Genomic DNA, 22,536 nt, shown 5'->3' with positions numbered 1-22,536 from the left:
TCAGTCACCCCTTGTAGATTTTCATACTACTTAACGGGAATATGAGTATGAATAAGACAGTCTTTGTACTAGCAAAGAAAGTCTTAGTGTTGCTTCATTCGAACAAATCTGTTTGAAAAAACTGTCATTCCACGTTTCAAATTTTATAACAGCTACTTGCCCACAAGAGTAGCTGACATATTGAATGTTTCAGTGGATTTGGGAGACAGAACATTTAAAACACTCAATGTCCAACAACCAGTTTTTTCCCTGATTGTTGAAACAGGCTTTTTTTTTTTTAAACCAGAGCACCATGTGTGGTAGCTTGAGTTCTGTAGTCATTGTTGTATGTGTGGGTGGAACATTGAATATTTGAACAGTAAAATCACTCAGCACTGTGAGATGCTTGTGTTAAGGGGAGTGAAGGCACTAAGACCATTTGAGGCAGCAGATTTGTCTCTCACCTTGTTCTCTGGGATAAACACTAAATGAGTGGAATATTGATTAGATGGTGCTTAAAATTACTTTCTCTGTTAGGGTAAAAGAATTTGTGTTTTAGTGAAAGGTGTGTGATTCTGTTGTATTTCTTTTCATTAAAAGTACTCTTTTGGGGCTTCCGTGGTGGCGCAGTGGTTGAGAGTCTCCCTGCCGATGAAGGGGACACAGGTTCGTGCCCCGGCCTGGGAAGATCCCACGTGCCGCGCAGCGGCTGGGCCCGTGAGCCATGGCTGCTGAGCCTGCGCGTCCGGAGCCTGTGCTCCGCAACGGGAGAGGCCACAACAGTGAGAGGCCCGCGTACCGTAAAAAAAAAAAAAAAAAAGTACTCTTTTTCTCTCATTCTAAATTCTCATTGTACTTTCTATATTTTCTTTTTTAGATTTGTTTTTTATTCTTGATTGATGAATAATCAAAATCAAAGATAAAACAATTTTCTGTTAGAATTCTCATTATTGATTTTATGTCCTGAGCATTGAATCATTGCTGATTAAAATAAACTTGTGATATTTACTCTCTCACTTCTAGATACTACCAGGGCTTATTCTTTGTAGTTTTGAAGGAACCCAGGACAAAATGGATCTGTTAGCGTATTTGGGCCCTTGTAATTAAGGATAATCCTGGGTGGTTCATATCACAAAATCCCTTTCAATTTAAACCTGAGGACTTGGACCAGAACTGTTATTATCATTGCTGCTTTAACTGTAGTCACGTAGCAAGCAGTTCTAAAATTTGAAATGTGGAGTTTCTCAACAAATTTTTTTGAATAACCAGTACTAAACTGGGAATCCAAGGGCAAAGACTATTTTATTTATATCGTATTCCTTGAAGTATCTGACACATGGGACACAAATTATGCTTATTCAAAGTATGTTTTTATTTTTTATTTATTTTTAAAAATTTATTATTTTTGGCTGCGTTGGGTCTTCGTTGCTGTACGTGGGCTTTCTCTAGTTGCGGTGAGCGGGGGCTACTCTTCATTGTGGTGTGCGGGCTTCTCATTGCGGTGGCTTCTCTTGTTGCAGAGCACGGGCTCTAGGCGCACGGGTTTCAGTAGTTGTGGCTCACGGGCTGTAGAGCGCAGGCTCAGTAGCTGTGGCTCGCGGGCTCTAGAGCGCAAGCTCAGTAGTTGAGGTGCACGGGTTTAGCTGCTCTGTGGCATGTGGGATCTTCCTGGACCAGGGCTTGAACCTGTGTCCCCCGCATTGGCAGGCAGATTCTTAACCACTGCACCACCAGGGAAGCCCTAAAGTATGTTTTTAGGATAGGTGTTAGGAAATACAGGGATGACATCTAAAATTGAAAAGAAAAATAAGTACTGCATGGCTTAGTCTATGGCAGTACTGTAGAATGGAAATATGTGTGACCCAAATGTGTTGTTTAAAATTTTCCAGTGCTGTGTTAAAAATAATTGAAAAAAGTGAAAATAATTTAAGTAATATCTTTGACTTAACTGATTATATCATTTCAGCACCTTATCAATATACAGTATAATTAATAAGATGTTCTGCTTTTTTGGTACTAAATCTTCCAAATTTGGTGTGTATTTTATACTTAACAACACTTTTTAATTCAGACTAGCCACAATTTAAGTGCTCAGTAGCTGTATGTGTCTAATGACTAAAATGTATTGGACAGTGCAAAACTAACCCATTAGGGCAATTCTGCTTCATCACCCTTAATTCAGGTGCTAAACAATTCATCTTTATTTAATTTATTTTTCTAACCATTTTTTAAAAATCGAAGTATTGTTAATTTACAGTGTTGTGTTAGCTACAAGTGTACAGCTAAGTGATTCAGTTATACATACATATATATAAAATGTATATATATTCTTTTTCAGATTATTTTCCATTATTGGTTATTACAAGATATTAAATATAGTTCTCTTGCTACACAGTAGGCTTTGTTGTTTATCTGTTTTATATATAGTAGTGTGTATATGTTAATCCCAAACTCTTAACACCACCCCCATCTTCATCTGTATTTAGATTTCATAAAATTTGCAGTTGGAGAAGTAGATTCACACACTCAAGTTTTCGAAACATATTTAAAACTTTTTCAGTAGTTAAACTGAATATCAGGTTTTAAATTAAAATTAAAAGTTATTAAGGAAATACAAATAAAAACCACGATGAGATAACACTTCATACTCACTAGGATGGTTTTAATAAAATAAATGGAAAATAACAAGTCTGGGCAAGGATGTGGAGCTATCCTTGTATAACCTTGTATTTGTTTATACATTGTGAATACACTGAATACCACTGAATTGTATACTTTAAAATGCTATGTTATGTGAAATTCACCTCAACAAAATTAATAAAATTAAATAAAAATAAAAGTTCAGTTTCTTATAGTAGCCTTATTTAAAATGTTAAGTAGCAGCATCTGGCTAGTGGCTTCTGTAGTAGACTGTGGTGTTCTATGGCAATGTGGTAATCTACAGAAGACAGAAGCTTTAAAAACCATTATTCTTTTCTGGTACTCAAAATACGTGTAGTAAGTTTTTAAATTCTAAGAATTCAGCATCCGTTAGATGCTAAACTTCTCATGGTCAGAATCTGTAGCTGAACATTCTTGATGTAGGCTATCTGAGGACCACACTATTGATAGGATTGTAAGAATTAAATGAATTGGTAAGCACTGAATATGGCTAATGGCTTCTTTTCAGGGTTCCCATAACACTCTGTGCCTTACCCCTGACTATAGTCCTTTGAAGTTGTTGCTTTGTATGTATGTCTTGCTGATCACATGTAAGCACTTTCAGGGCAAGAACTGTGTCTTAATCATCCTTATACTTCTAGCATCTTACATAGTACTGAATATAGAATAGATAAGTATTTGAACTAAAATCTTGAGTCATTCCTCTGCCTCCTAACCTTTTGTTAGCAATTCTGAGTACAGTTAGAGCCCATAACATGTCTCTTGTATATTGAAATAAATAGAATAATTATTAATGGCACTATATAAGGATTTTGCTGTGAAATGTCTTAGCTAGCATTGGTTTTTGTCAGAATCTATAAGCCAGTGTATTTAGAAATACCTGTGATTTGCAAGATGCTTCTGGTAATATATATATATTCATGAAAGTATGTTCCTGCCTTCAAAATGCATGGAAAAGATGAGTTAGGATAAATTATCTAATTATGCTCTGAAAGTGTGGGGATGTCCTCAAAAGAGGATGAGCTCCCTTTCACATGGGCAGATTTAGAGAGATTTTGTGAATAAAGTTATAATCTCAACTAAGAGAGGGTTGTAGTGTGTTTTTAGAAGTTTAAAATGGTAGAGGTACGGTACCTAGATTGAAAGAAAGAGCCTGGAAGCATGTGGATTTTTTTGTGGTATTATCTAGAAAAATGTAATTAAGTTGAACCACCTGGGAATAATGTGATGGATACATTTAGTAGCATACGTGGCAAATTTGCGTACTTGTAGTTTTGTTTTCAAGTCAGAAACTAAGCAACTTTAATAACTTACTAATAGAAGGCCACCAGCAAAATCCAGCTGTGGATTTTGCTATTTGGGGATCGTTTTGGAAAATGTTTGTTTTAATTAGTAACATTCATTTGTTAGAAGACCTGCAAATACTATTTTCTAAGATCTAACTAGAAATCACACACTTGCACTGTAGCTAATTGGAGCATTGTAATTTTAGTGATATCCAAACATTCTGCATTCATTGTTGGAATAGCAGATCTGCCAGGTGACTTGGGTAGTTAAGTTGACCTCTTGTTTTCTCAGTCTTGCAAGTACAGAAGGCTGAGGAGGCAGTATTTAATGGAACTTATAGAGGGTTGCGTAAGACCAACCCTGAGCATACAAGTTGTCTTCTCTGAGCGACTAGATCCAGTAGTTTAAAAGTCAGTATTATTGTATTTCTTTCTTGTCTGTTAAAACAGTGTAGAGCAGTTGGGAGCCTGATGAAGGTTTTGAAGTAGCATATATCTTTTTTTTTTTTCTTGCGGCTCCGCGGCTTGCGGGATCTCAGTTCCCTGACCAGGGATTGAACTCGGTGAAAGCCTGGAATCATAACCACTAGGCCACTGGGGAACTCCCTGAAGTAGCATATATCTTAAAATAAAAATAACTTTGAAAATCCAGGAATCCCAGTAATTGTTCGATTATCTTATTCTTTGATGTGAAAACGACTTACTGCTCCTCTTAGAAAAGTGATTAACCTCCAGATTTTTCTGGGAAGAAGATTCCACTATTTTTGTCTTGCACATGGTGGGAAGAGCAGTAAACTAAGGAGTCATGAAAGTTTCCAGGCTCTGTCACTGGTTAATCTGTATTTTGTGCAACCTATAAAGTGAAAGGGTTGTACTAGTCCCTCATAGATCCTTTCTGGAATTAGTTCTGTAGTGTTACTGATTTACTTCTGAAAATATGAAATATTCACTCGTTCATATTTTGCTTCTATCCTATACAGCATCCCTGACATTTTTTAAAATTTTTTTATTTAGTGTGTTGTTGGTGGCTGCAATGCCAGCTTTGCTTCTCAGGGAGGGCTAGCTCGCCATGTACCCACACACTTCAGTCAGCAGAACTCCTCAAAAGTTTCTAGCCAGCCAAAGGCCAAAGAAGAATCTCCTTCTAAAGCTGGAATGAACAAAAGGAGGAAATTAAAGAACAAAAGACGACGCTCATTACGTAAGTGTCTCATTGAAAATCAGTGTGTATTAGATGGTTTTGTTTTTGTCTTGGGCTTTCATGCAAATTCAGTTTTTACCATTCTTCAACTCTGCTTATCTATTTTTGTTAACAGTAATGAACAGATAGGATCTTGGTCTTTCACTGTGAGAATTCAGTGATGTATGTTTTACCTCTAGTAGCTAAGGGAATGTAAGTATATGTGGCCTTAGAATCCAAGCTCTGTAATTAGATTTTGAGGGCTACTTTGATTCTCTTCTAAAGTAAGACCAATTATGGCAGTGTTGGTATTTCTGACAATATTTTAGAAAATTTGAACATGTTAAAGATAAAAATCAAGTAAAAGTTAAGTAACCTGTCTGCTCCAAAGTGGTGTGTGTGAATAGCGAAGCTCTGTGTAGTCTGTGTCTCTACTTAACAGTCTTGCTGTGACACACATGTACAATGGTTATGGGCTTACTCATCAAATTATGCGATGTATCCTTGATATTTAGGATAGAACATAATTAGATGATTGTATACTTTTGAACCGCAGGCGAAGAGTCTCTATTTTTGTCGTCTTCAAAGGTATTTCATTATACAGCTCATTAAAAAAATGGTTGGGCACCCAATCTTAACTTGTGTATTTATACAGTATATATAGGTAACACTGCTAGTGTGCATTATAATTACCAAGAAGGAATACTGAAAAACAGAGATGAAAAAAATCCAGAAGTGATATTATTTTCTTCCCCACTCTATTGGATCATGACACACACCTGGTTTGGAGACTGTTATTTTAGTTGAGCATTCTTGACACTTTAATAGTGGACATAACATGGTTAAGGTCTGAATGCATAGAATCTGAAATTTGGGAGCTTTTATTATTCTGAATTTAATTCAAGTGATGACTTCTGTGTTTGAATCTTGAGTGAGGAGTGATATATTTGAATGATTTAGAGGGGTGAGTTATTGTTATTTTCTCTAAGTGCTTATCCTTCTCAGGAAAAAGCATATTTGGAGAGCATGGAGAAAGTATACATTTTTCCCCCTAGTAGCAACAGATCAAAATAGGAAGGGGATTTGTTTCTCAGCTTTAGGTAAAATCATGACTTTTTTCTCTCCCATAAATCTCTCTTTTTAAAATTAAAAAAAATTTTTTAACTGATTTCTCATTGTCATTGCATTCTTAGTCTTGTGGGTTCTGTTAGTTTATCACTAGCTGGCGTTTTGTTTATTTCCTTTTGAGCAAAAAAATCCAATGAGAAAAGAGCTATTCATGTTGTTTTATTGAGTATGCCAGCTGTTAGATTTGTGTAGATGTACAGTGAACTCCATGAATAGTAGAGATAATTTCACTCCACATAGTGGTAAGTCAGAATAGTGTGGTAAATCAGCATACATGTAATTCAGAGTATGCTGTACCAGGAAATCAAGCCATTTCTTTTATTGTCGGTAAAATTTACTCTTTTTTTTTTTTTGTGGTACACGGGCCTCTCACTGTTGTGGCCTCTCCCGTGGCGGAGCACAGGCTCCGGAAGTGCAGGCTCAGCGGCCATGGCTCACAGGCCTAGCCGCTCCGCGGCATGTGGGATCCTCCTGGACCGGGGCACGATCCCGTGTCCCCTGCATCGGCAGGCAGACTCTCAACCACTGCTCCACCAGGGAAGCCCTAAAATTTACTTTTTTTTTTTTTCTTTTTTTTTGCGTTACGCGGGCCTCTCACTGTTGTGGCCTCTCCCGTTGCAGAGCACAGGCTCCGGACGCACAGGCCCAGCGGCCATGGCTCACGGGCCCAGCCGCTCCGCGGCATGTGGGATCTTCCCAGACCGGGGCACGAACCCACGTCCCCTGCATCGGCAGGCGGACTCTTAACCACAGCGCCACCAGGGAAGCCCTAAAATTTACTTTTTAATTACAGATGATCTTGAGATATTTTACATATATTAGAAAGCTCCACAACTGTAAAATAATAAATTCTTTTTCCTTACTTTGAACAGTGTTTTTCTTAGGAATAAAAACAACATGTTTATAATAATATTAGTGGGATAAAAATAGAAATTTTAAAAATGTTTTTATCAAATATTCAATGTTTAACTTTGTTATGATCATACTAAAAGATTGCTTACTCTAAGTTTGTGAATTTATTTTTTAAAAAATGGTGTGAGCATATTAATTAAACTGCGTTATGACTGAAGGCATTTTTCATATACATTTATTTTACTTATTCATAATCTATAGCTGTTATATTTCCATTTCTCAAATAAGGAAACAGTCTAAGGTAGATCAAGCAGTTTGTGCAAAGTCACATTGCTAATAACTGGTGGCATTGAGAGTTAGAAAGAATTTTGGTGGACTCATTGGCATTAAAAATGTATTTATGGTGGGACTTCCTTGGTGGTCCAGTGGTTAAGACTCTGTACTTCCCCTGTAGGGGGCACAGGTTCACTCCCTGGTCGGGGTACTAAGATCCCGCATGCCAGGCAGCAGGGCCAAAAAATTAAAAACAAAACAGTATTTATAATTTTCTTAGATTATTGTTAGAAGAGTTATTCTTATTTTTTTTTTTTTTTTTTTGCGGTACGTGGGCCTCTCACTGCTGTGGCCTCTCCCGTTGCGGAGCACAGGCTCTGGACGCGCAGGCTTAGCGGCCATGGCTCACGGGTGCAGCCGCTCCGCGGCATGTGGGATTCTCCCGAACCGGGGCACGAACCCACGTCCCCTGCATCGGCAGGCAGACTCCCAACCACTGCGCCATCAGGGAAGCCCTAGAAGAGTTATTCTTAATCAAGAAAATGCTTGTCAAAAATTCCAAAATAATATGACCACTGTGTCAAATCTGGAAAAATTTTTGATTACATACTAATGTAAAATGTTCATGAAATGTATTTCATATGTTTGGCTGAGGTGAATGAGATCTGTGTGTAGTGCACAGATGGAGACATTTATCAGATTGTTGAAAATGTACGACTGCTGCTCAGGAGAGATGCTGGAGTAAAATATAAAATTATATGAAAAAGATAGTAGCTGAAATATGCAATCATGAGGTTGGAGGCTAGAACCTCACACACCAAGGGGCAGAATTAACCCACACTTACTCACTGGTTGGAGTTCTGCTTTTGTATATCCTTACCTTGTTAGCTAGGTTCTGTGTTTTGAAAGCAAAGAAAATCTTTCATTTAAACACTGGATAGGTACTTATTCGTTGTTTCAGTCTTTTTTACTTATTACATATTTTTGTGGAAAATGGACTACTAGTATGGCTGCTTGGAGACTGTTATATTTTTCTAAATATTCTTTACCTCTTTTATATTGACTTTTAGCACGACCACATGATTTCTTCGATGCACAAACACTGGATGCGATAAGACATCGAGCCATATGCTTTAACCTCTCAGCTCATATAGAAAGTTTAGGGAAGGGACACAGTGTTGTTTTTCATAGTACTGTAAGTATTTGATTTTATTTTTCAAATATTTCCCACAATTTGACATTTTAATGATTATGTTGAATTTTTTAGCCTTTAATTTGAACTATTTAAGTATATTGGGGTGACATTTGGGCTACTAGGCATTTGAAGATCAGTCTCTGACCTTAAGTTAAACTAGGTGTCTTTTCTGACCTCTGGTTTCCTTGCAGGTAAAGTTAGAGCATTAGACTTCTTTTAACTCACATCCCTATGTGGTGCATGCTCCTCCATCACCCATAAAATGCACATCTAAAATTTGTGTTAAATGAAAGGTTTATGAAGGAGGGAATTTTAATCTGTTTTGTTCTGTGAATGTATTCCAAGTGTCTAGAATTGTGCCTGACACATAGTAGGAACTCAGTGTATTTGTTGAATACCTATGTTGTTCTACTTGGAAAAAAAAAGTATTGAATTTGAAAAGGCAATAATGAATTTATTTTTAGTTAACTAGGAGTTAATAGAGAGCTGTTCTTTCTTCTCATGCCCCCTGCCATTTTTATTATCCAGTCATCTTTATATTGCTATAGTTTGGTGTAGGTCAGTTAGTAGAAATAAACTTTAGACCAGACTTTTGGTGATTTGAATCCCTGGAAAGAGAGATTATTTAATTTTGCCTGTTGAAATGGAAAATATACTAAATTTAGGTTTTATTTTTATATTCTAATCAAAATGCATGAGAATTTAAATATAAAAGATCAGTATTGGTATCTTTACTGGTTTGAACCTCTTATTCTTCCCGTCTCCTCTAATAATGAGGTTTTCTTGTATTTTCATTTTTTCTTTTATGTATACTTAAAATTCAAAATGCCCAATTTTGATTTTGATTCCCCAAATTACAGGCAAGAAGGTAGAAGATTAGACACAAAGGAAAGGGAATCTTTTCTGAGATTGGAGCACATAATGGTGTGAGTTTGGGTTTAAGGAAAGTTGTACCATACTTACGCTCTTTTAAAGAATGTTGTAAACATAGTTATCTAAATAAGAATGAAGACAAAGTAAAAATGTCTGTGCTGGGAATTTTGTTGGGATTCAGCAAGATCAGGAACTTGCTCAACAGTGATGGTTAAAGTCCTCCTTTGGAATTTGATAACATACGTTTATGATTTGGTAGGTCTATAATTGTTCTTTTTTTTTTTAAGTTGAAAGCTAACATTTATTATCCAAGTTTACATTTATGTATTGTTAATAGGAGATAGAAAATATTAATCATTTAATAAGTTGAAATAAGTGGAGGATTGACTATAATCATAAAATATTTCATGATTTGATAAAATAGACTTTTAATTATCTTACTGAATAAAAGCATGTCAGATAAAAAATAAGTTAATTTTTTTATCCATGAGTTTTTTTTAATTGAAGTATAGTTGATTTACAATATTGTGTTAGGTTCATGTGTACAGCAAAGTAATTCAGCCATATATATATACATATATACACACACGTATATTTTTTCAGATTATATTCCATTATAGGATATGACAAGATATTGAATATAATTCCCTGTGCTATACAGTAAATCCTAGTTTCTTATCTGTTTTACATATAGTATTTTGTATCTGTTAATCCCATACTTCTAATTTGTTCCCCCTTCCCTCCCTCTCCCCTTTGATAACCATAAGTTTGATTTCTATTATTATTTTTCTTTTTTAGTCAGTAAGATGTGGTCACCAAACCCAGAGTTGGCATTAGGGATAATTTGTTAATTTACTTAAATATTGAGCACCTACATGTGCCAGGTACTAATGATACAGCAGTGAACAAAACGGGCTAAAACAAAACAAGAAACCATGCCTACACTCCAGTGGAAGAGATATGATAAACAAGATAAATTAGTAAAATTAAAAATTTAAAAGGAAGAAAAAAAAAAACAACTTAAAAGGAAGTGAGGGCATGAGCCATTCAGTTATTAGGGGGATGAGCATCATAGCCAGAGGGAAAATCAAGCATAAGATCCTCAAGTGGGGACATGCAAGTATGTCTGCAAAGCCGTGAGGAGGCCAGTGTGGCTGGAGGAAACAAGTGCGGCAGAGAAAGTAGGAGCAGTCGGAGAGGCAATGGGGAGGGTCTTGTTGGACTGAGACGTTGACTTTTGTTCTACGTGTATTGGGAAGCCATTGGAGGAGTTTGAGTAGCCATGCTCTATTGTGATTTCTTTTAAATAAAATTTTTATTGAGATATAATAAATACAGACTCACCCATTTAAAGTATACAAGGGAATTCTCTGGCGGTCCAGTGGCTCTCGCTGCCGGGCCTAGGTTCTGTCCCTGGTCAGGGAACTAAGCTCCCACAAGCCACGCAGCACAGCCAAAAAAATACATATGCAATTCTGTGAGTTTTGACGGTTGTACTTACCTATGAAACCACCACACCACCACAGTTGAGCTGTAGGACAGTCCTGTCACGCAGAACATTCCTGGTGTAGCTCATCTTCCTGTAGTTCATCTCGGCCTCTGCCCCCTGCCTTAAGAGAACTCACTGATCTCTTTCCTCTCATGCAGGTTTTAATGTGCTCACTCTGGTTTCTGTACTGAGAACAGATGATAGGTCAGGGTTGGGGCGAGAAGGGATCAGTCTTTTCAGTATCTCAGGTGAGAAGAGGTCAGAATGGTTGAAGTGGAGATACTAAGAAGGGTTAGATTTTGGATATCTTTTGAAAGTGGTATTGACAAGAATTATGGATGGATCAGATGTCAGGTATGATAATGAGAGGAAAGGATGACTCCAATGTTTTTGGCCTGGGCAGCTAGCCAAAAGGATGGAGTTGCCATATAATAGAGGCTGTGAGGTGAGCAGATTCGGGGAGAGGGGAGTATCAAGAGCCATAATTTCGGCACATTCTATAGAACATCTCGTGCTTCTGTCATGTAGGCAGAAGGATTTAAGAGTTTGAGCTTAGAGGAAAGCTGTGGCTACAGATAAGAATAGAACTTTCTAGCATATTAGTGTTATTTAAAGGTATCAGACTGGATAAGATCACCTAGGAAGTATTAAAGAGAAAAGAGAAGAAATCAGAGGATTGAGGTTTGGGGCCTATCAACATTTAATGATTTAAAGGGCAATAAATCTGATGAAATAATGGTCTAGTAATGAACAAGTATCTCTACATGTTAGGGAATAGAGGCGATGATGATAAATAAGGTTGTGTTTTAAAAAATGAAGCATCAACTTCATGCTTTCATTAGAGCAGCTTTTTGGATGAAATCCTTAGGCTCACCGTGGGAGGAGTAAAGATAATCAAAAAAATGAAGGAACTAGAAATGTGATATTAGGAGTCTGGAAGAAAACTTAAAATTTACTCAGAGTGAAAATAGTCTGAAGATGAAAATAGGTTTTCGAGCTGTAGAAAACATCTGAGAGGATTTAAGAACATGATTGATTACCTATGTTTATCATAAACTTTAAAAACCTAGGAATAAGAGTGATTCACACCCCCAAGCGACATTGGGGTGGCAGAGGTACCTTGACTGAGGAAGAGTCACAAAGGTGTAGTATAATCTGAAGAATGCTTTTTCCTGGGGGAAGTGGAAGGAAGAAACATCCCTAATGGGAAAAGGTCTTCCTTGGGGCCAGGTGAGGAGGTTCTCTAAGGTTCCCTGAGTGTGACTGGAAAGGTTGGTGGGGGCAGTTCGTGTTAAACAGTAGTCAGATGTTCAGTGCTAACTGCAAATGTAAGTTTCCTCGTTACCAAATTAACTTTTATAGGAAATAACCATATTTGTAGTGAAAAGATTTGCATAAAAGTATTTATGTGAGGTACTACGCCGTGCAGTTTGCCTAATTTGTCTTCTTTAATTGAAACATTTTCTTTTGAGCTGTCTCCAGAAGAGGTCAGCAGAATCCTAGTTACCAGTCAGTTGGCTTGCTGCACTTGGTTGCATTGCATTATTTTTATATCTTACTTCTTTGTAGAGGTACTTTGTTTTAGCATCTACAGATCTGTCTTTGAGCTTTTTAATTGATTCCATTACCGAGTCTAGAATTAGGGTACTTAACTATAGGTTTTTAAATAATGGGGCCAGAAACTTTTATATTTGTATGAAGTACTGTTTTTACTTCTAATATGTTTTGAGAATGACACATAACATTACTTTGTGAGGCTGTTTGGAAGTTAAACTTGGTAAAAATATTGAGATTTAGATTATTAAAGCACTAAAGAGCTAATTTGGTTAATATGGCAGTTCTAAGAGTTAATAAAATACCATTTTGATCGATTTTTAAAAATCGTTACCTTAGTTTTCTGAATCTGGTAATGAGTGACAAGCATATTGTTTTTACTACACTTATGTAGGTCTTTGTGTTCTGGTTGATCCACACTTTAACTTAGGTAGATTCCTAACTGAACTGAACACTGATTGGTTAATGTTTCATTTAAAATAACAGAAATCAACCAACAAACAGAAAACTCCCAAGCAAACGACAAATACCTTAATCCTAAAAAGGAGACCTCTCCCTTTCTAGCATTATTTTTTCTTTACTCTTCATTTGTCCTTTAAAAGTATTTCAGCCAATATGGATTCTTGGTTGGCAGTCTGGCTCAGCTAAAGACTTTGTAGAGAGTAAAATAAATAGCATTTTCAAAGATAATATGGTTTTAGTATTTGGCTGTACAAAGCTACTTGTTCCTTTTTTCTTTTTCTTTTGTGAAAATATATGATCAAAGGTGGGAAATTGCTACAAACCGGGGCAGAACAAGATGTTGTGGTGGTAATATCTGGTCCAGGACATGAAAACTTAAGTTCTTGATTAGGACCAAAAGCGTTTTTTAAACATATTAAAATGATCTTTTATAAATAGTTTTATGATTTCTTTTATATCATTGCTAGGTAATAGCTAAGAGAAAAGAGGATTCTGGAAAGATAAAACTTTTGCTTCATTGGATGCCTGAAGACATGTAAGTATTTGGAATACTATATATATAACTAATAAACTGATCAGTCTTATTTTTATTAAAATCTTATACTCAAAAATTACTTAAGCTATTGGGTTCAAAGTAAAAGACTTTAAAGAAATGAAACCACGAAACATTTTGAGGTCGTCAGCCTTAAAAAGATAATCTGTAAAAGCTCTTAAGAGTACCTGCCTCAAGGTATAAGCTTTAAAACTAGCTTTTAAAATTGTTTTTAATGGAAGCTGTTAAAGCAATTTTTAATCATTTTTAGGATGTGATTATTTTTAGAATTTTTAATGACCCTCAAGTAGGATAGGGTGCAAGCAACCTTATTTGTGCCTTTGTTTGAATCATTTATTTTAAAAATTTCTAAACATTTTCCAGCACACAATTAATGATAGTTTATAGAAAAAAACAGTTGGTCAGTTTTCCAGGAGTGTTAAATTTTTCTTTTGAGTTTTAGTACCATTTTATTAGAGCAATTCTGGTCCAAATGCTCCTTAATTTAATTTCATGCTCAATTTTCCTTTTATTCTCAAAAATAATTTTTTTTGTTGTTGCAAAAGGTAATGAAGATGTATCATAGAAATCTTATCAGCATCAAGAATAGAATAAGTTCACATGAATGAAATCTCATTAAAAATTAATAATATGTGGTTAACACTTGTTATTAAATATTTTTCTGTAATATTGTTTCCCAAACTCCAGTCTAAAGAGATGTTAATGAATCTGATATGAATTAAGAGCTTTAAAAGTAGATTTGGAAGATTACAATGCATGTTAGCATATTGAAGTAAAGAAATCTCTTTAGCTTTTTAAAAATCCTGTGATTGTCAAACTTCTATTAGTGTAGAACATATTTTCCACTTCCTTTTACCCCTGCCCCTTCCATGTTTTAGGGAAATGCTACTCTAAAATACTTTGAAATAGCGCGTAATATTTATTTAATGAACTCCTTTTTACCGAACATTAAAGTTACCCATTTTTCTCTACTGTTAAAAAAAGAGACATTAAAATGTCTTTATTTACAAAGTATGCAAAATGTTATGGGTTTTGATACTCATCGCCTTCCCGAAAGTTTGTACCAATTTCTGATCTCATCTACTGCATTAGAGAGCTTATTTCCCTGGCTTATTATCAGCACTGGCTATTGGCATTCTTACATTCTTCATTTCTTTGATTATGAGCAAGATAATTTAAAAACTGTATCTTTGGTGAATTAATGGTTTGTGACCTTTGTCTCCCTTGTTTCTTTTTACCTAATGAGTGTTCACTTGTTTCATATTGATTTGTAAGAGCCCTTTTTATATTAAGTTTATAAACAGTTCCTTTAAAAAATATCATATTCAAATATCTGTATTCTTAGTATTTTGGAAATCGATCAATCCAAATATCAAAATCATTTTATTTGAATTTTTCTATAGGATTAAATTTTTTTAAATTCAGGATGTTGGTTGTATGTGCCTTTTTTTTAAAGTGGAAATTAATCTGGTGGGGTTTTTATTTCTTATTTCTTCAGAAAGAGACTAGGTGTCAGATTTTCATCAAGTTAAGCTCAGATATAGTTCCACTTAGCAAACTAAAAGGCAGACAGTGTGTTCTAATATTTGTTTCTAAGTCTGATGTGGCTTTGCCATCAAAAATTTATAATTCAGGGCTTCCCTGGTGGCTCAGTGGCTAAGAGTCCGCCTGCCGATGCAGGGGACACGGGTTCGTGCCCCAGTCCGGGAAGATCCCACATGCTGTGCAGCGGCTGGGCCCGTGAGCCATGGCCGCTGAGCCTGCGTGTCCGGAGCCTGTGCTCCACAACGGGAGAGGCCACAACAGTGAGAGGCCGCGTACCGCAAAAAAAAAAAAAAAAAAAAAAAAAAAAAATCATAATTCATTTCCAGATTTATGCCTAAAATTTCACCTTGCCATTTTTTTAGCTGGGACTCTACATCCCACTACTTAGATCACTGAGTTTCCTTGGCATCTGAGAATCTCGTTAACCTAGGTGCCCCAGTCAGACTAGCAGAAAAAGCTGGGTAATGTGAAGGGTAAATTTAAAATTAATGTTATTTTATATATGACTTGTTTTTTAATTCATAGTCTGCCTGACGTGTGGGTGAATGAAAGTGAACGACATCAGTTAAAAACTAAAGTAGTTCATTTATCAAAGCTACCCAAAGATACTGCCTTGCTTTTGGACCCAAACATATACAGGTAATTTAATTCTTGCTTTGATGTTTTATTTTTTTGAATTGTAATCTTAAATCTCCTTAAATTTTGGATATAAAGTTAGGACTTAATTTTTAAGTACTGAATTTCAGTATCAAGCATATCTTGCTTTCTGGAGTTTGATATATGGAAATTACATCACAATGATTTATAAATTGTAGACTAGAAGGGTAATATTTTGGTAAAGTTTATATGCCAGGTTAATTCCAGATTTACCTTAAATAGCTTAAATTGTGGTATACATAGTGTTTTGAAAATAAGTTCCTTTTGTTTAAGTAGGTAATTCTTTTTTATAATATCACACGTGTTGACCTGGGAATATATCGCATGTGCCCTAAATACCATTAATGGCTGAAGTTCTTAAACCTGTACTCTCGCCAAACTTTTCAAAAGAGCATTTTAAATATTACTGTGTTTTTATTTAAGAGGTAGCTTGGAGTGTTCACGTTTCTAACAATTTTCTGATCTGACCTTTGTTTTAGTGTGCTGTGCATATGAAGGTATAGGGGGGGAAGGAGAAGAGACCAACATTACTGGCTATGTGCTGAGTCACTGTGCTAGGTGCTTTACATATACTTCATCCTCACAGCAGTCCTGTGAAGTAGGTGTTCCTATGTCTGTTTTACAGATTGGAAATCTGAGGCAAGAGGTTAAATAGCTTAAATCTGAGGCAAGAGGTTACACAACTAGGATGTGACTGAACTCCATACTGCCTCTATCCACATGACATATACTAGGGTGATTAAAAAAGTGGTTTAAAAGGCTTATGGTTTAAAAGGAAAATGTTTAAAAGGCACTCTTAATGAGTGAACTTTATATATTTTAAAAAGGAATTCTAGTTTAGTATAGCAATAGGTTGGGTAAGAGTAAGATGACATAATAATTGATAATCCCAAATGTGAATTTTAGCTATTGTAAAGGTACTATATCTTATGCCAAATTTTGAAACAATTAAATACTTTGAGGTTTTGTTCATTCCATGACTCAACTTTTTGGAATGTGAAGCATCTTCTGAGAATGAAATTCTCACATAATGGGCCTTGCGGTGTGTGGAAACATTGAGACTCTTCCAAACTTTTAAAGCATCTTTTGGTGAAGGTCCTAAATGTAATGGAAACTTGTTTTTTGTGGGTTGAGCTAGGTTAGCAAGAGATTAACTAGCAGAGAGAATAGTGAAATGACCTTAAAGGAAAAGATTGAGGGACGTTCACTACCAAAAATATGAGAGTTATGATTTACCTTTCTCTTTATAAAGAAAAATAATTGAATATTCTTTATTTATTGGCACCTAATTTAGGGTTTATTTCTGCTTATTCTTTGAAGGGAGTGATTAAAATTTGCATTCTAAAAGAGTGGTATTTGGGGAGAGCCAAGACTGGTAGTAAACATGCCTTAAGCAGTGAGTTGACAAAGGGGCATGAATCTTAATTATAAGATTGAGACTAACTTCTGTGTTTCTGCCCTGCATTCTACTTCCCACTCTCAAAGGGTCTTCCTTTTTCACAGAATCAGCTTATTTTTGCTGTTCTTATGCTATATAGGAAACAATTAAGATATTTTGGTGAAAGTGACAAATAAATATCATTCAAGCTCAGAACTGATGTCCAGAAGTACATAGGACTTGCATCACCTGTTTTCAGGGTATAATTCTGCAATTACTACTGATTACTGGAGTAATGAAGATGTTCTTAAGATATATTTGGTGCTTCTGTGGTGTTAATTTTCTTTAGCTGTAAACCAGCCTCCACCCCATCTTAACATTTAATCTTGAGTCTAAACTTTCATGCTTCTACTATTCTGGAAATTAGAATCAAGTCTACTCTAAAGTGGTACAGAGTCGTAGAACCCACTACATTTGCCGTGGTGTAACATCTTAGCAATGCCTGGATTTTGACTGGGAAAACTTGTGAAATTAAGAGGGGACAAAGCAATTATTCTAATTTGTTTCAGGAGAAATAACTTGACAGCTTATGCGCATCTCAAAATGAAAGCATGACAAACCTTCCAAAAATATATTAACTTCAAAATGAGAGTAAAAAGGACATATTTATTTGAGGTTTAAACATTAGTTTTAAAGTGTGGTTAAAATGTATGTGTTAAACATGAGATTCTTTTTTAGAAACACATTATCAGGCTACATAAAAAGGATTTCTTAACAAGCTATATATATTATGTAACTAAATTTATATCCATCATGTGAATGCTTTGGAAATAAATTTTCATGGTGATCAGTGATCATCACATTGCCTATTTCTTATACATATTTGTATTTTTGAAGCACTTAATGTGTTTTTCATTCAATTGAATAAAAGAATACTCCTTTTTCTCTTTTTCTAGAACAATGCCGCAGAAGAGGTTGAAGAGGTAAAAAATAAATAAATACATAAAAAGCAAACAAGCGGGGACACCTGCAGTCTTAGTCACTGACAATGGGTTTAGTAAAAGTTGCACATTAGAGTCAACCCCCTTCCTTTTTTTTCCTTAAATCCAGTATTTAGAATAATATTTATGCTTAGTGTAAACATTCTGTGAATGAAGTAGGCTCTTCTGTGGAATATATTAATATATTACTGTATATCCACATTTTCATGGAATGGTACTGTGGGAGACTGAGCAAACACTCTTCTGGCAACTTAGTAGAACAGCTTCTTAAAGGCTTTGCATGCTTGCTGCTTTAAGCTGCCTTTTTTTTTTTTTTTTTTTAAAACCCTTTAGTGATTACAGTAGTTTATATTGAAAAGAAAACCAATTACAACATGTGCCCTTAAAAATACCAAAAGCACTGTAAGGATATTTGTCTTGACAGTGTCTATTGATTTGAAGTCATATAAGGAAATATTTAGACAATGAAAATTATCAAAAGATAATTTACCTTTCAATTATGATAAATAGATGTGATTGGTTGCCATTTGTGTTCTTTTGCAGAACTCTGATAAGAAAAGTGTTCAATTTGTATTTAAGCAAACAGTGAACGACATTTGCAATCAACTAAAAATTCGTCTATCGAATTAGGGCTGAAAATTTCTGTTAAAGAGTGTTGCAGTATGTCTGGTGGCTCCCCTTTCAGGACTAGGGTTTTCTCATGGAGTACAGTATGTTAATATTTACCTATATAACTAATCTGTTAACGGTTTTTGAAAAACCTTTATTTCAAATTATTTGAATAATCCTCATATTTTCATTTTAACCTATATAAGCCTCTAATTTTTTTTTTTTTCTGAGGAAAGCATTTGGTTATGAGTTGTTTTTTCTTAACATAAGAAAAATTGTATTTTTTTTAAAAGTATCTTCAAACTGAATCCTTTATGCACCAAAGTTGGTTTTGAAAAGGAAAATAAAATCACTTTCTTGCTTGGTAAGCAAGAAGCCATATGGATTTTTTTTTTAACTTACAGAAATGGAAATATGTGTAACTTGTTAGTATTGTATCAAACAAATGTTGCATAGAGATAATAGAACATTGCTTGTAAATAATTCAGCAGATTTGTAATATATTTTTATATTATGAAATGTACTGTAGATGTTTTTCTAGAGGCATGAAAAGTTAAATGTATATATTATGGGTAGAGATAATATTGAAGGATATTGTAATTCACTAGTGCTGCCAGAGGAATTGTTAATAAAGCACCTTCTTTAACAATAAATGTCTTTTGCAGACTTAAGGGACTATGTACTACTGTTAATATCTGTAAGAACAAAACACATTGAACATCCTTCCAGAAAGTCTTTGAGGGAGGACCTATACCCATAATAGAATTATGGCACTCATTTCTGACAGTGACCGTGAAATCAATTATTTCCTTACTGTTGGAAGGACATATTGTAAAGTATGTGGTTATATGCAGTCAAACTGCAGAAAATACTCCTGATTAAGGAGTTTTCACTTTACTACAGTGATATAAAAACCAGCAGTTTTTACACTAAAATTTTTTAAAGAAAGAATAGACAAAAATATAGAATTAATAAGCCTTTTGGTTCCAAAATGGGAAAGGTTCCATGATACATAAATCATTTCTCATTTACTTTAAAAAATTTTTAAAAAATAATAAAAATTATGGGAGACTTTATTCGTTAACAATGGGGTAAAGAGCTATATACGTGAAGTGAGTCATATAAAATTAAATGAAGTGCAAATAAAAGCACTGCTTCTATAAGACATTCTGGAATGGTTGTTTAATAAGGGTATTATTCATATGACTTGTAGCAAATGTGGTTTTATTTTTAAAAAGAAGAAAAGCAGTGTGTTTTCTTACTATTTTTTTGTTTTCTTTTGCTTAAGCACTTCATCAGTTGCTTTATTCTGTATCTGCGAAGTAATCTGCAATCTCCTTTGTTCTTTTTAAATTTTGATTTGTTATAAAATTGCCAAATAGAAGTGTTTCAGATATATAGTTTGTACTTGTATTTTTATTTTATTGCCTCATGTTCTTGTAAGTCATTCTTAATTGACCGATGATTGTAGACCTTGCCTGAGTATTTTTTCTAATAAAACAAAGCAAATCACATTTAGTTTCAAAATTGTAACAATTCAATTAAATTTTAAAACATCTAAAATACACATCTATATTCTTCAGGGGCACAGCGAATAGATTAGTTTTCCCATTGTGTAGAAATACTAAGATGTCAAAACCAAATTTCATGGTTATTGATTAGCCTCTGAGTACTCAGTCGCTCAAGATACTCTGCTGCTTATCTGACTTTGTTCTGATACTATTTACACACCAAAAAGAATATTGAATTAAAATGAAATAGTTTTATAACTTGTATGTATACATATATACACACATGCAATTATGATTGGGAAACAAGTGTGGAAATTTTTATTTTATAGTGTTCATTTAGTGATAGCTATCCATCTATATTATTTTTCCTACCACTGTGGCCCCCCCTGCCCCCCAATATATGACATATTTGTAATATGGCACCTAAAATAATTAGTCTCTCATTCAAAATCCGTTGTCTTTTCAGCAGCAGGCAAAACTGCAGCTCACAGGCATACCCATTCATTTACTTGTGACTGCTTTCTCCCTGTTGTGGCAGAGCTGAGTAGTGACACTTTATTGCCTGCAAACTTAAAATACTTACTGTCTCACCTTTTAAGGAAAAATTTGCCAATCCCTGGTTATAGTTGATAAGTTGTTTTGAAAAATAAAGCTAGACCGCACAACTTATATTTTAATATGATAGTATTATCTTGGTAATAAAGCACATTAAATTTCAGTGAGTTGTTTAATATACATCAGAGTAGATATTGCCATATTAGGTACATGCGACAAATGATGGTTTTTTTTTTTTTAACTTTTACATTGGAGTTCTTAATAGTTACTAACATTTTGCCGTTTGTATTTTGTTTTACTAAATAGGACTAAATGAGATTTTGTAAATCAGATCATGTTTAAATCGTACGGCACATCTGCTCTATCTCAAAGAATCTTAGAAGTGGAAAATACTGTAAAATTTAAAGTTGTTTATTTTTCTAATAAACTTACTTTTTCATATATAAATCTTCCCTAAAGTAGACACACATTACCTCTGAATTTCAGATGAAAGGAAATTAAGATGGACAGTAATTGACTCTCAATGTGTATTTTAAGATTTGTTTTACTCTCATTTGAAAGCATTGATAATCACGTCAGTAAACCTTTGTGAAACTTTTTTCCCTTTCACACCTTAATAAAGTGTTTTAAATATGCAAGTATTCTTAAAAGGGTAGAATTTGCCACAGTTATTTAAGACCTCTTTTATTGTTTGCTGTTTGAATTCTTTTCTTAATACTGTATGGTTAATAAAAGTGTTAGCTATTTGAATAAAATATAAAAATGGGAAAATATGGTTTAAGTCTTTAAAATAGTTGATGGGGGGGCTTTTTATATGGTTACAACTATTTTTTTTCTTTTTAAGTCTTTAATACCTCTGCATAAGTTCTCTAAAAGACAAAGAGAAATTCTTAGTTTAGGTAGGTTCTCAATTTGAAAAACTGATACCTGTATAACAAGGCCTAGGGTTGCAGACCTACAAGGAGATGCTTATATATATAGTCTTTATTAAAAAGGGAGCTGAATCATATATGTCATTTGAATGTCTTGGGGTTTTGGTGTTTTGTTTTTTTTTGAGAGAAGTGGCACTTTTTTGGGGTTCAATGAAAAATATTTTTCTATTCTAAAAATGTATAAAGTATTTCTTAAAAGGTAAGATTTTTAAAGAAAACATCTTACATATTTTTCTTTTTTAATTATTAAAGAATCTGACCTAGTGGAGAATGTTTTGCAATTCCAGCACTATAGCTTTAATATAAATAAGGTTTGAGGATTGTTTTTTTTTTTAAGGGTTAGAGTCTTTTGTCATTTCTAATGGTATGAGCTTCAGTAGCCTTAAGAATGTGACAAAATGATGTATTATTTTAAATTAAAATTAAAAAAAAATGTTTACATAGTCCAGTTCATTCTCTGAATCAGATTTGCCTGGTATATAACACATGGTTCTATTACTCTGAAAATTAAAAAGGACTTGTAACCAGTTAGAGCAGGAATTGCAACCCATATATTTTTCTAGGTTTCTGCCATAGCTAGTCCCTAGCATGATGCATGGTACAAAATTAGTCTCTGAAATATTTGTTGAATGAGTATTGTAGGTGAATACTTGTTAAAGAAAGGTATTTTGGAGAGTACTGGTTGAAGCAATCTGGCTTAAACCACCCTCTGTGATAATATTTAACTTTATATATGAACCTATAAAGGGAACTATATTTCAGTTTGTCTAAACATTCTCAATGGAAAGAATTATTGATGTTATATTTTTACATACTCAGTTGTAAGTATTTTTAGTTTGTTTAATTTTGTTAAAAATGTCCTC

General features: G+C 34.5%; 1 protein-coding gene across 4 annotated transcripts in view; it reads left to right on the top strand.

Moving 5' to 3' along the window:
• Positions 1-22,536, top strand: part of AEBP2 (AE binding protein 2) — a 72,424-nt gene that overhangs the window by 37,167 nt on the left and 12,721 nt on the right. For 3 of the 4 annotated variants that reach the window (XM_060166757.1, XM_060166761.1, XM_060166760.1), the window contains exons 4-8: positions 4,941-5,127; positions 8,430-8,554; positions 13,400-13,467; positions 15,556-15,669; positions 18,022-18,048. In XM_060166757.1, coding sequence (XP_060022740.1) covers positions 4,941-5,127; positions 8,430-8,554; positions 13,400-13,467; positions 15,556-15,669; positions 18,022-18,048 — 521 coding nt within the window. Of the gene's footprint in view, positions 1-4,940; positions 5,128-8,429; positions 8,555-13,399; positions 13,468-15,555; positions 15,670-18,021; positions 18,049-18,609; positions 21,501-22,536 lie in introns of those variants that run through there. The other variant, XM_060166758.1, reaches the window with a different exon arrangement.

This window comes from Lagenorhynchus albirostris, chromosome 11 (assembly GCF_949774975.1).
Source record: "Lagenorhynchus albirostris chromosome 11, mLagAlb1.1, whole genome shotgun sequence".
Taxonomy (NCBI): Eukaryota; Metazoa; Chordata; class Mammalia; order Artiodactyla; family Delphinidae; genus Lagenorhynchus; species Lagenorhynchus albirostris.
Note: the sequence above shows the minus strand (reverse complement) of the source record. Positions and strands in the feature narration are given on the sequence as shown.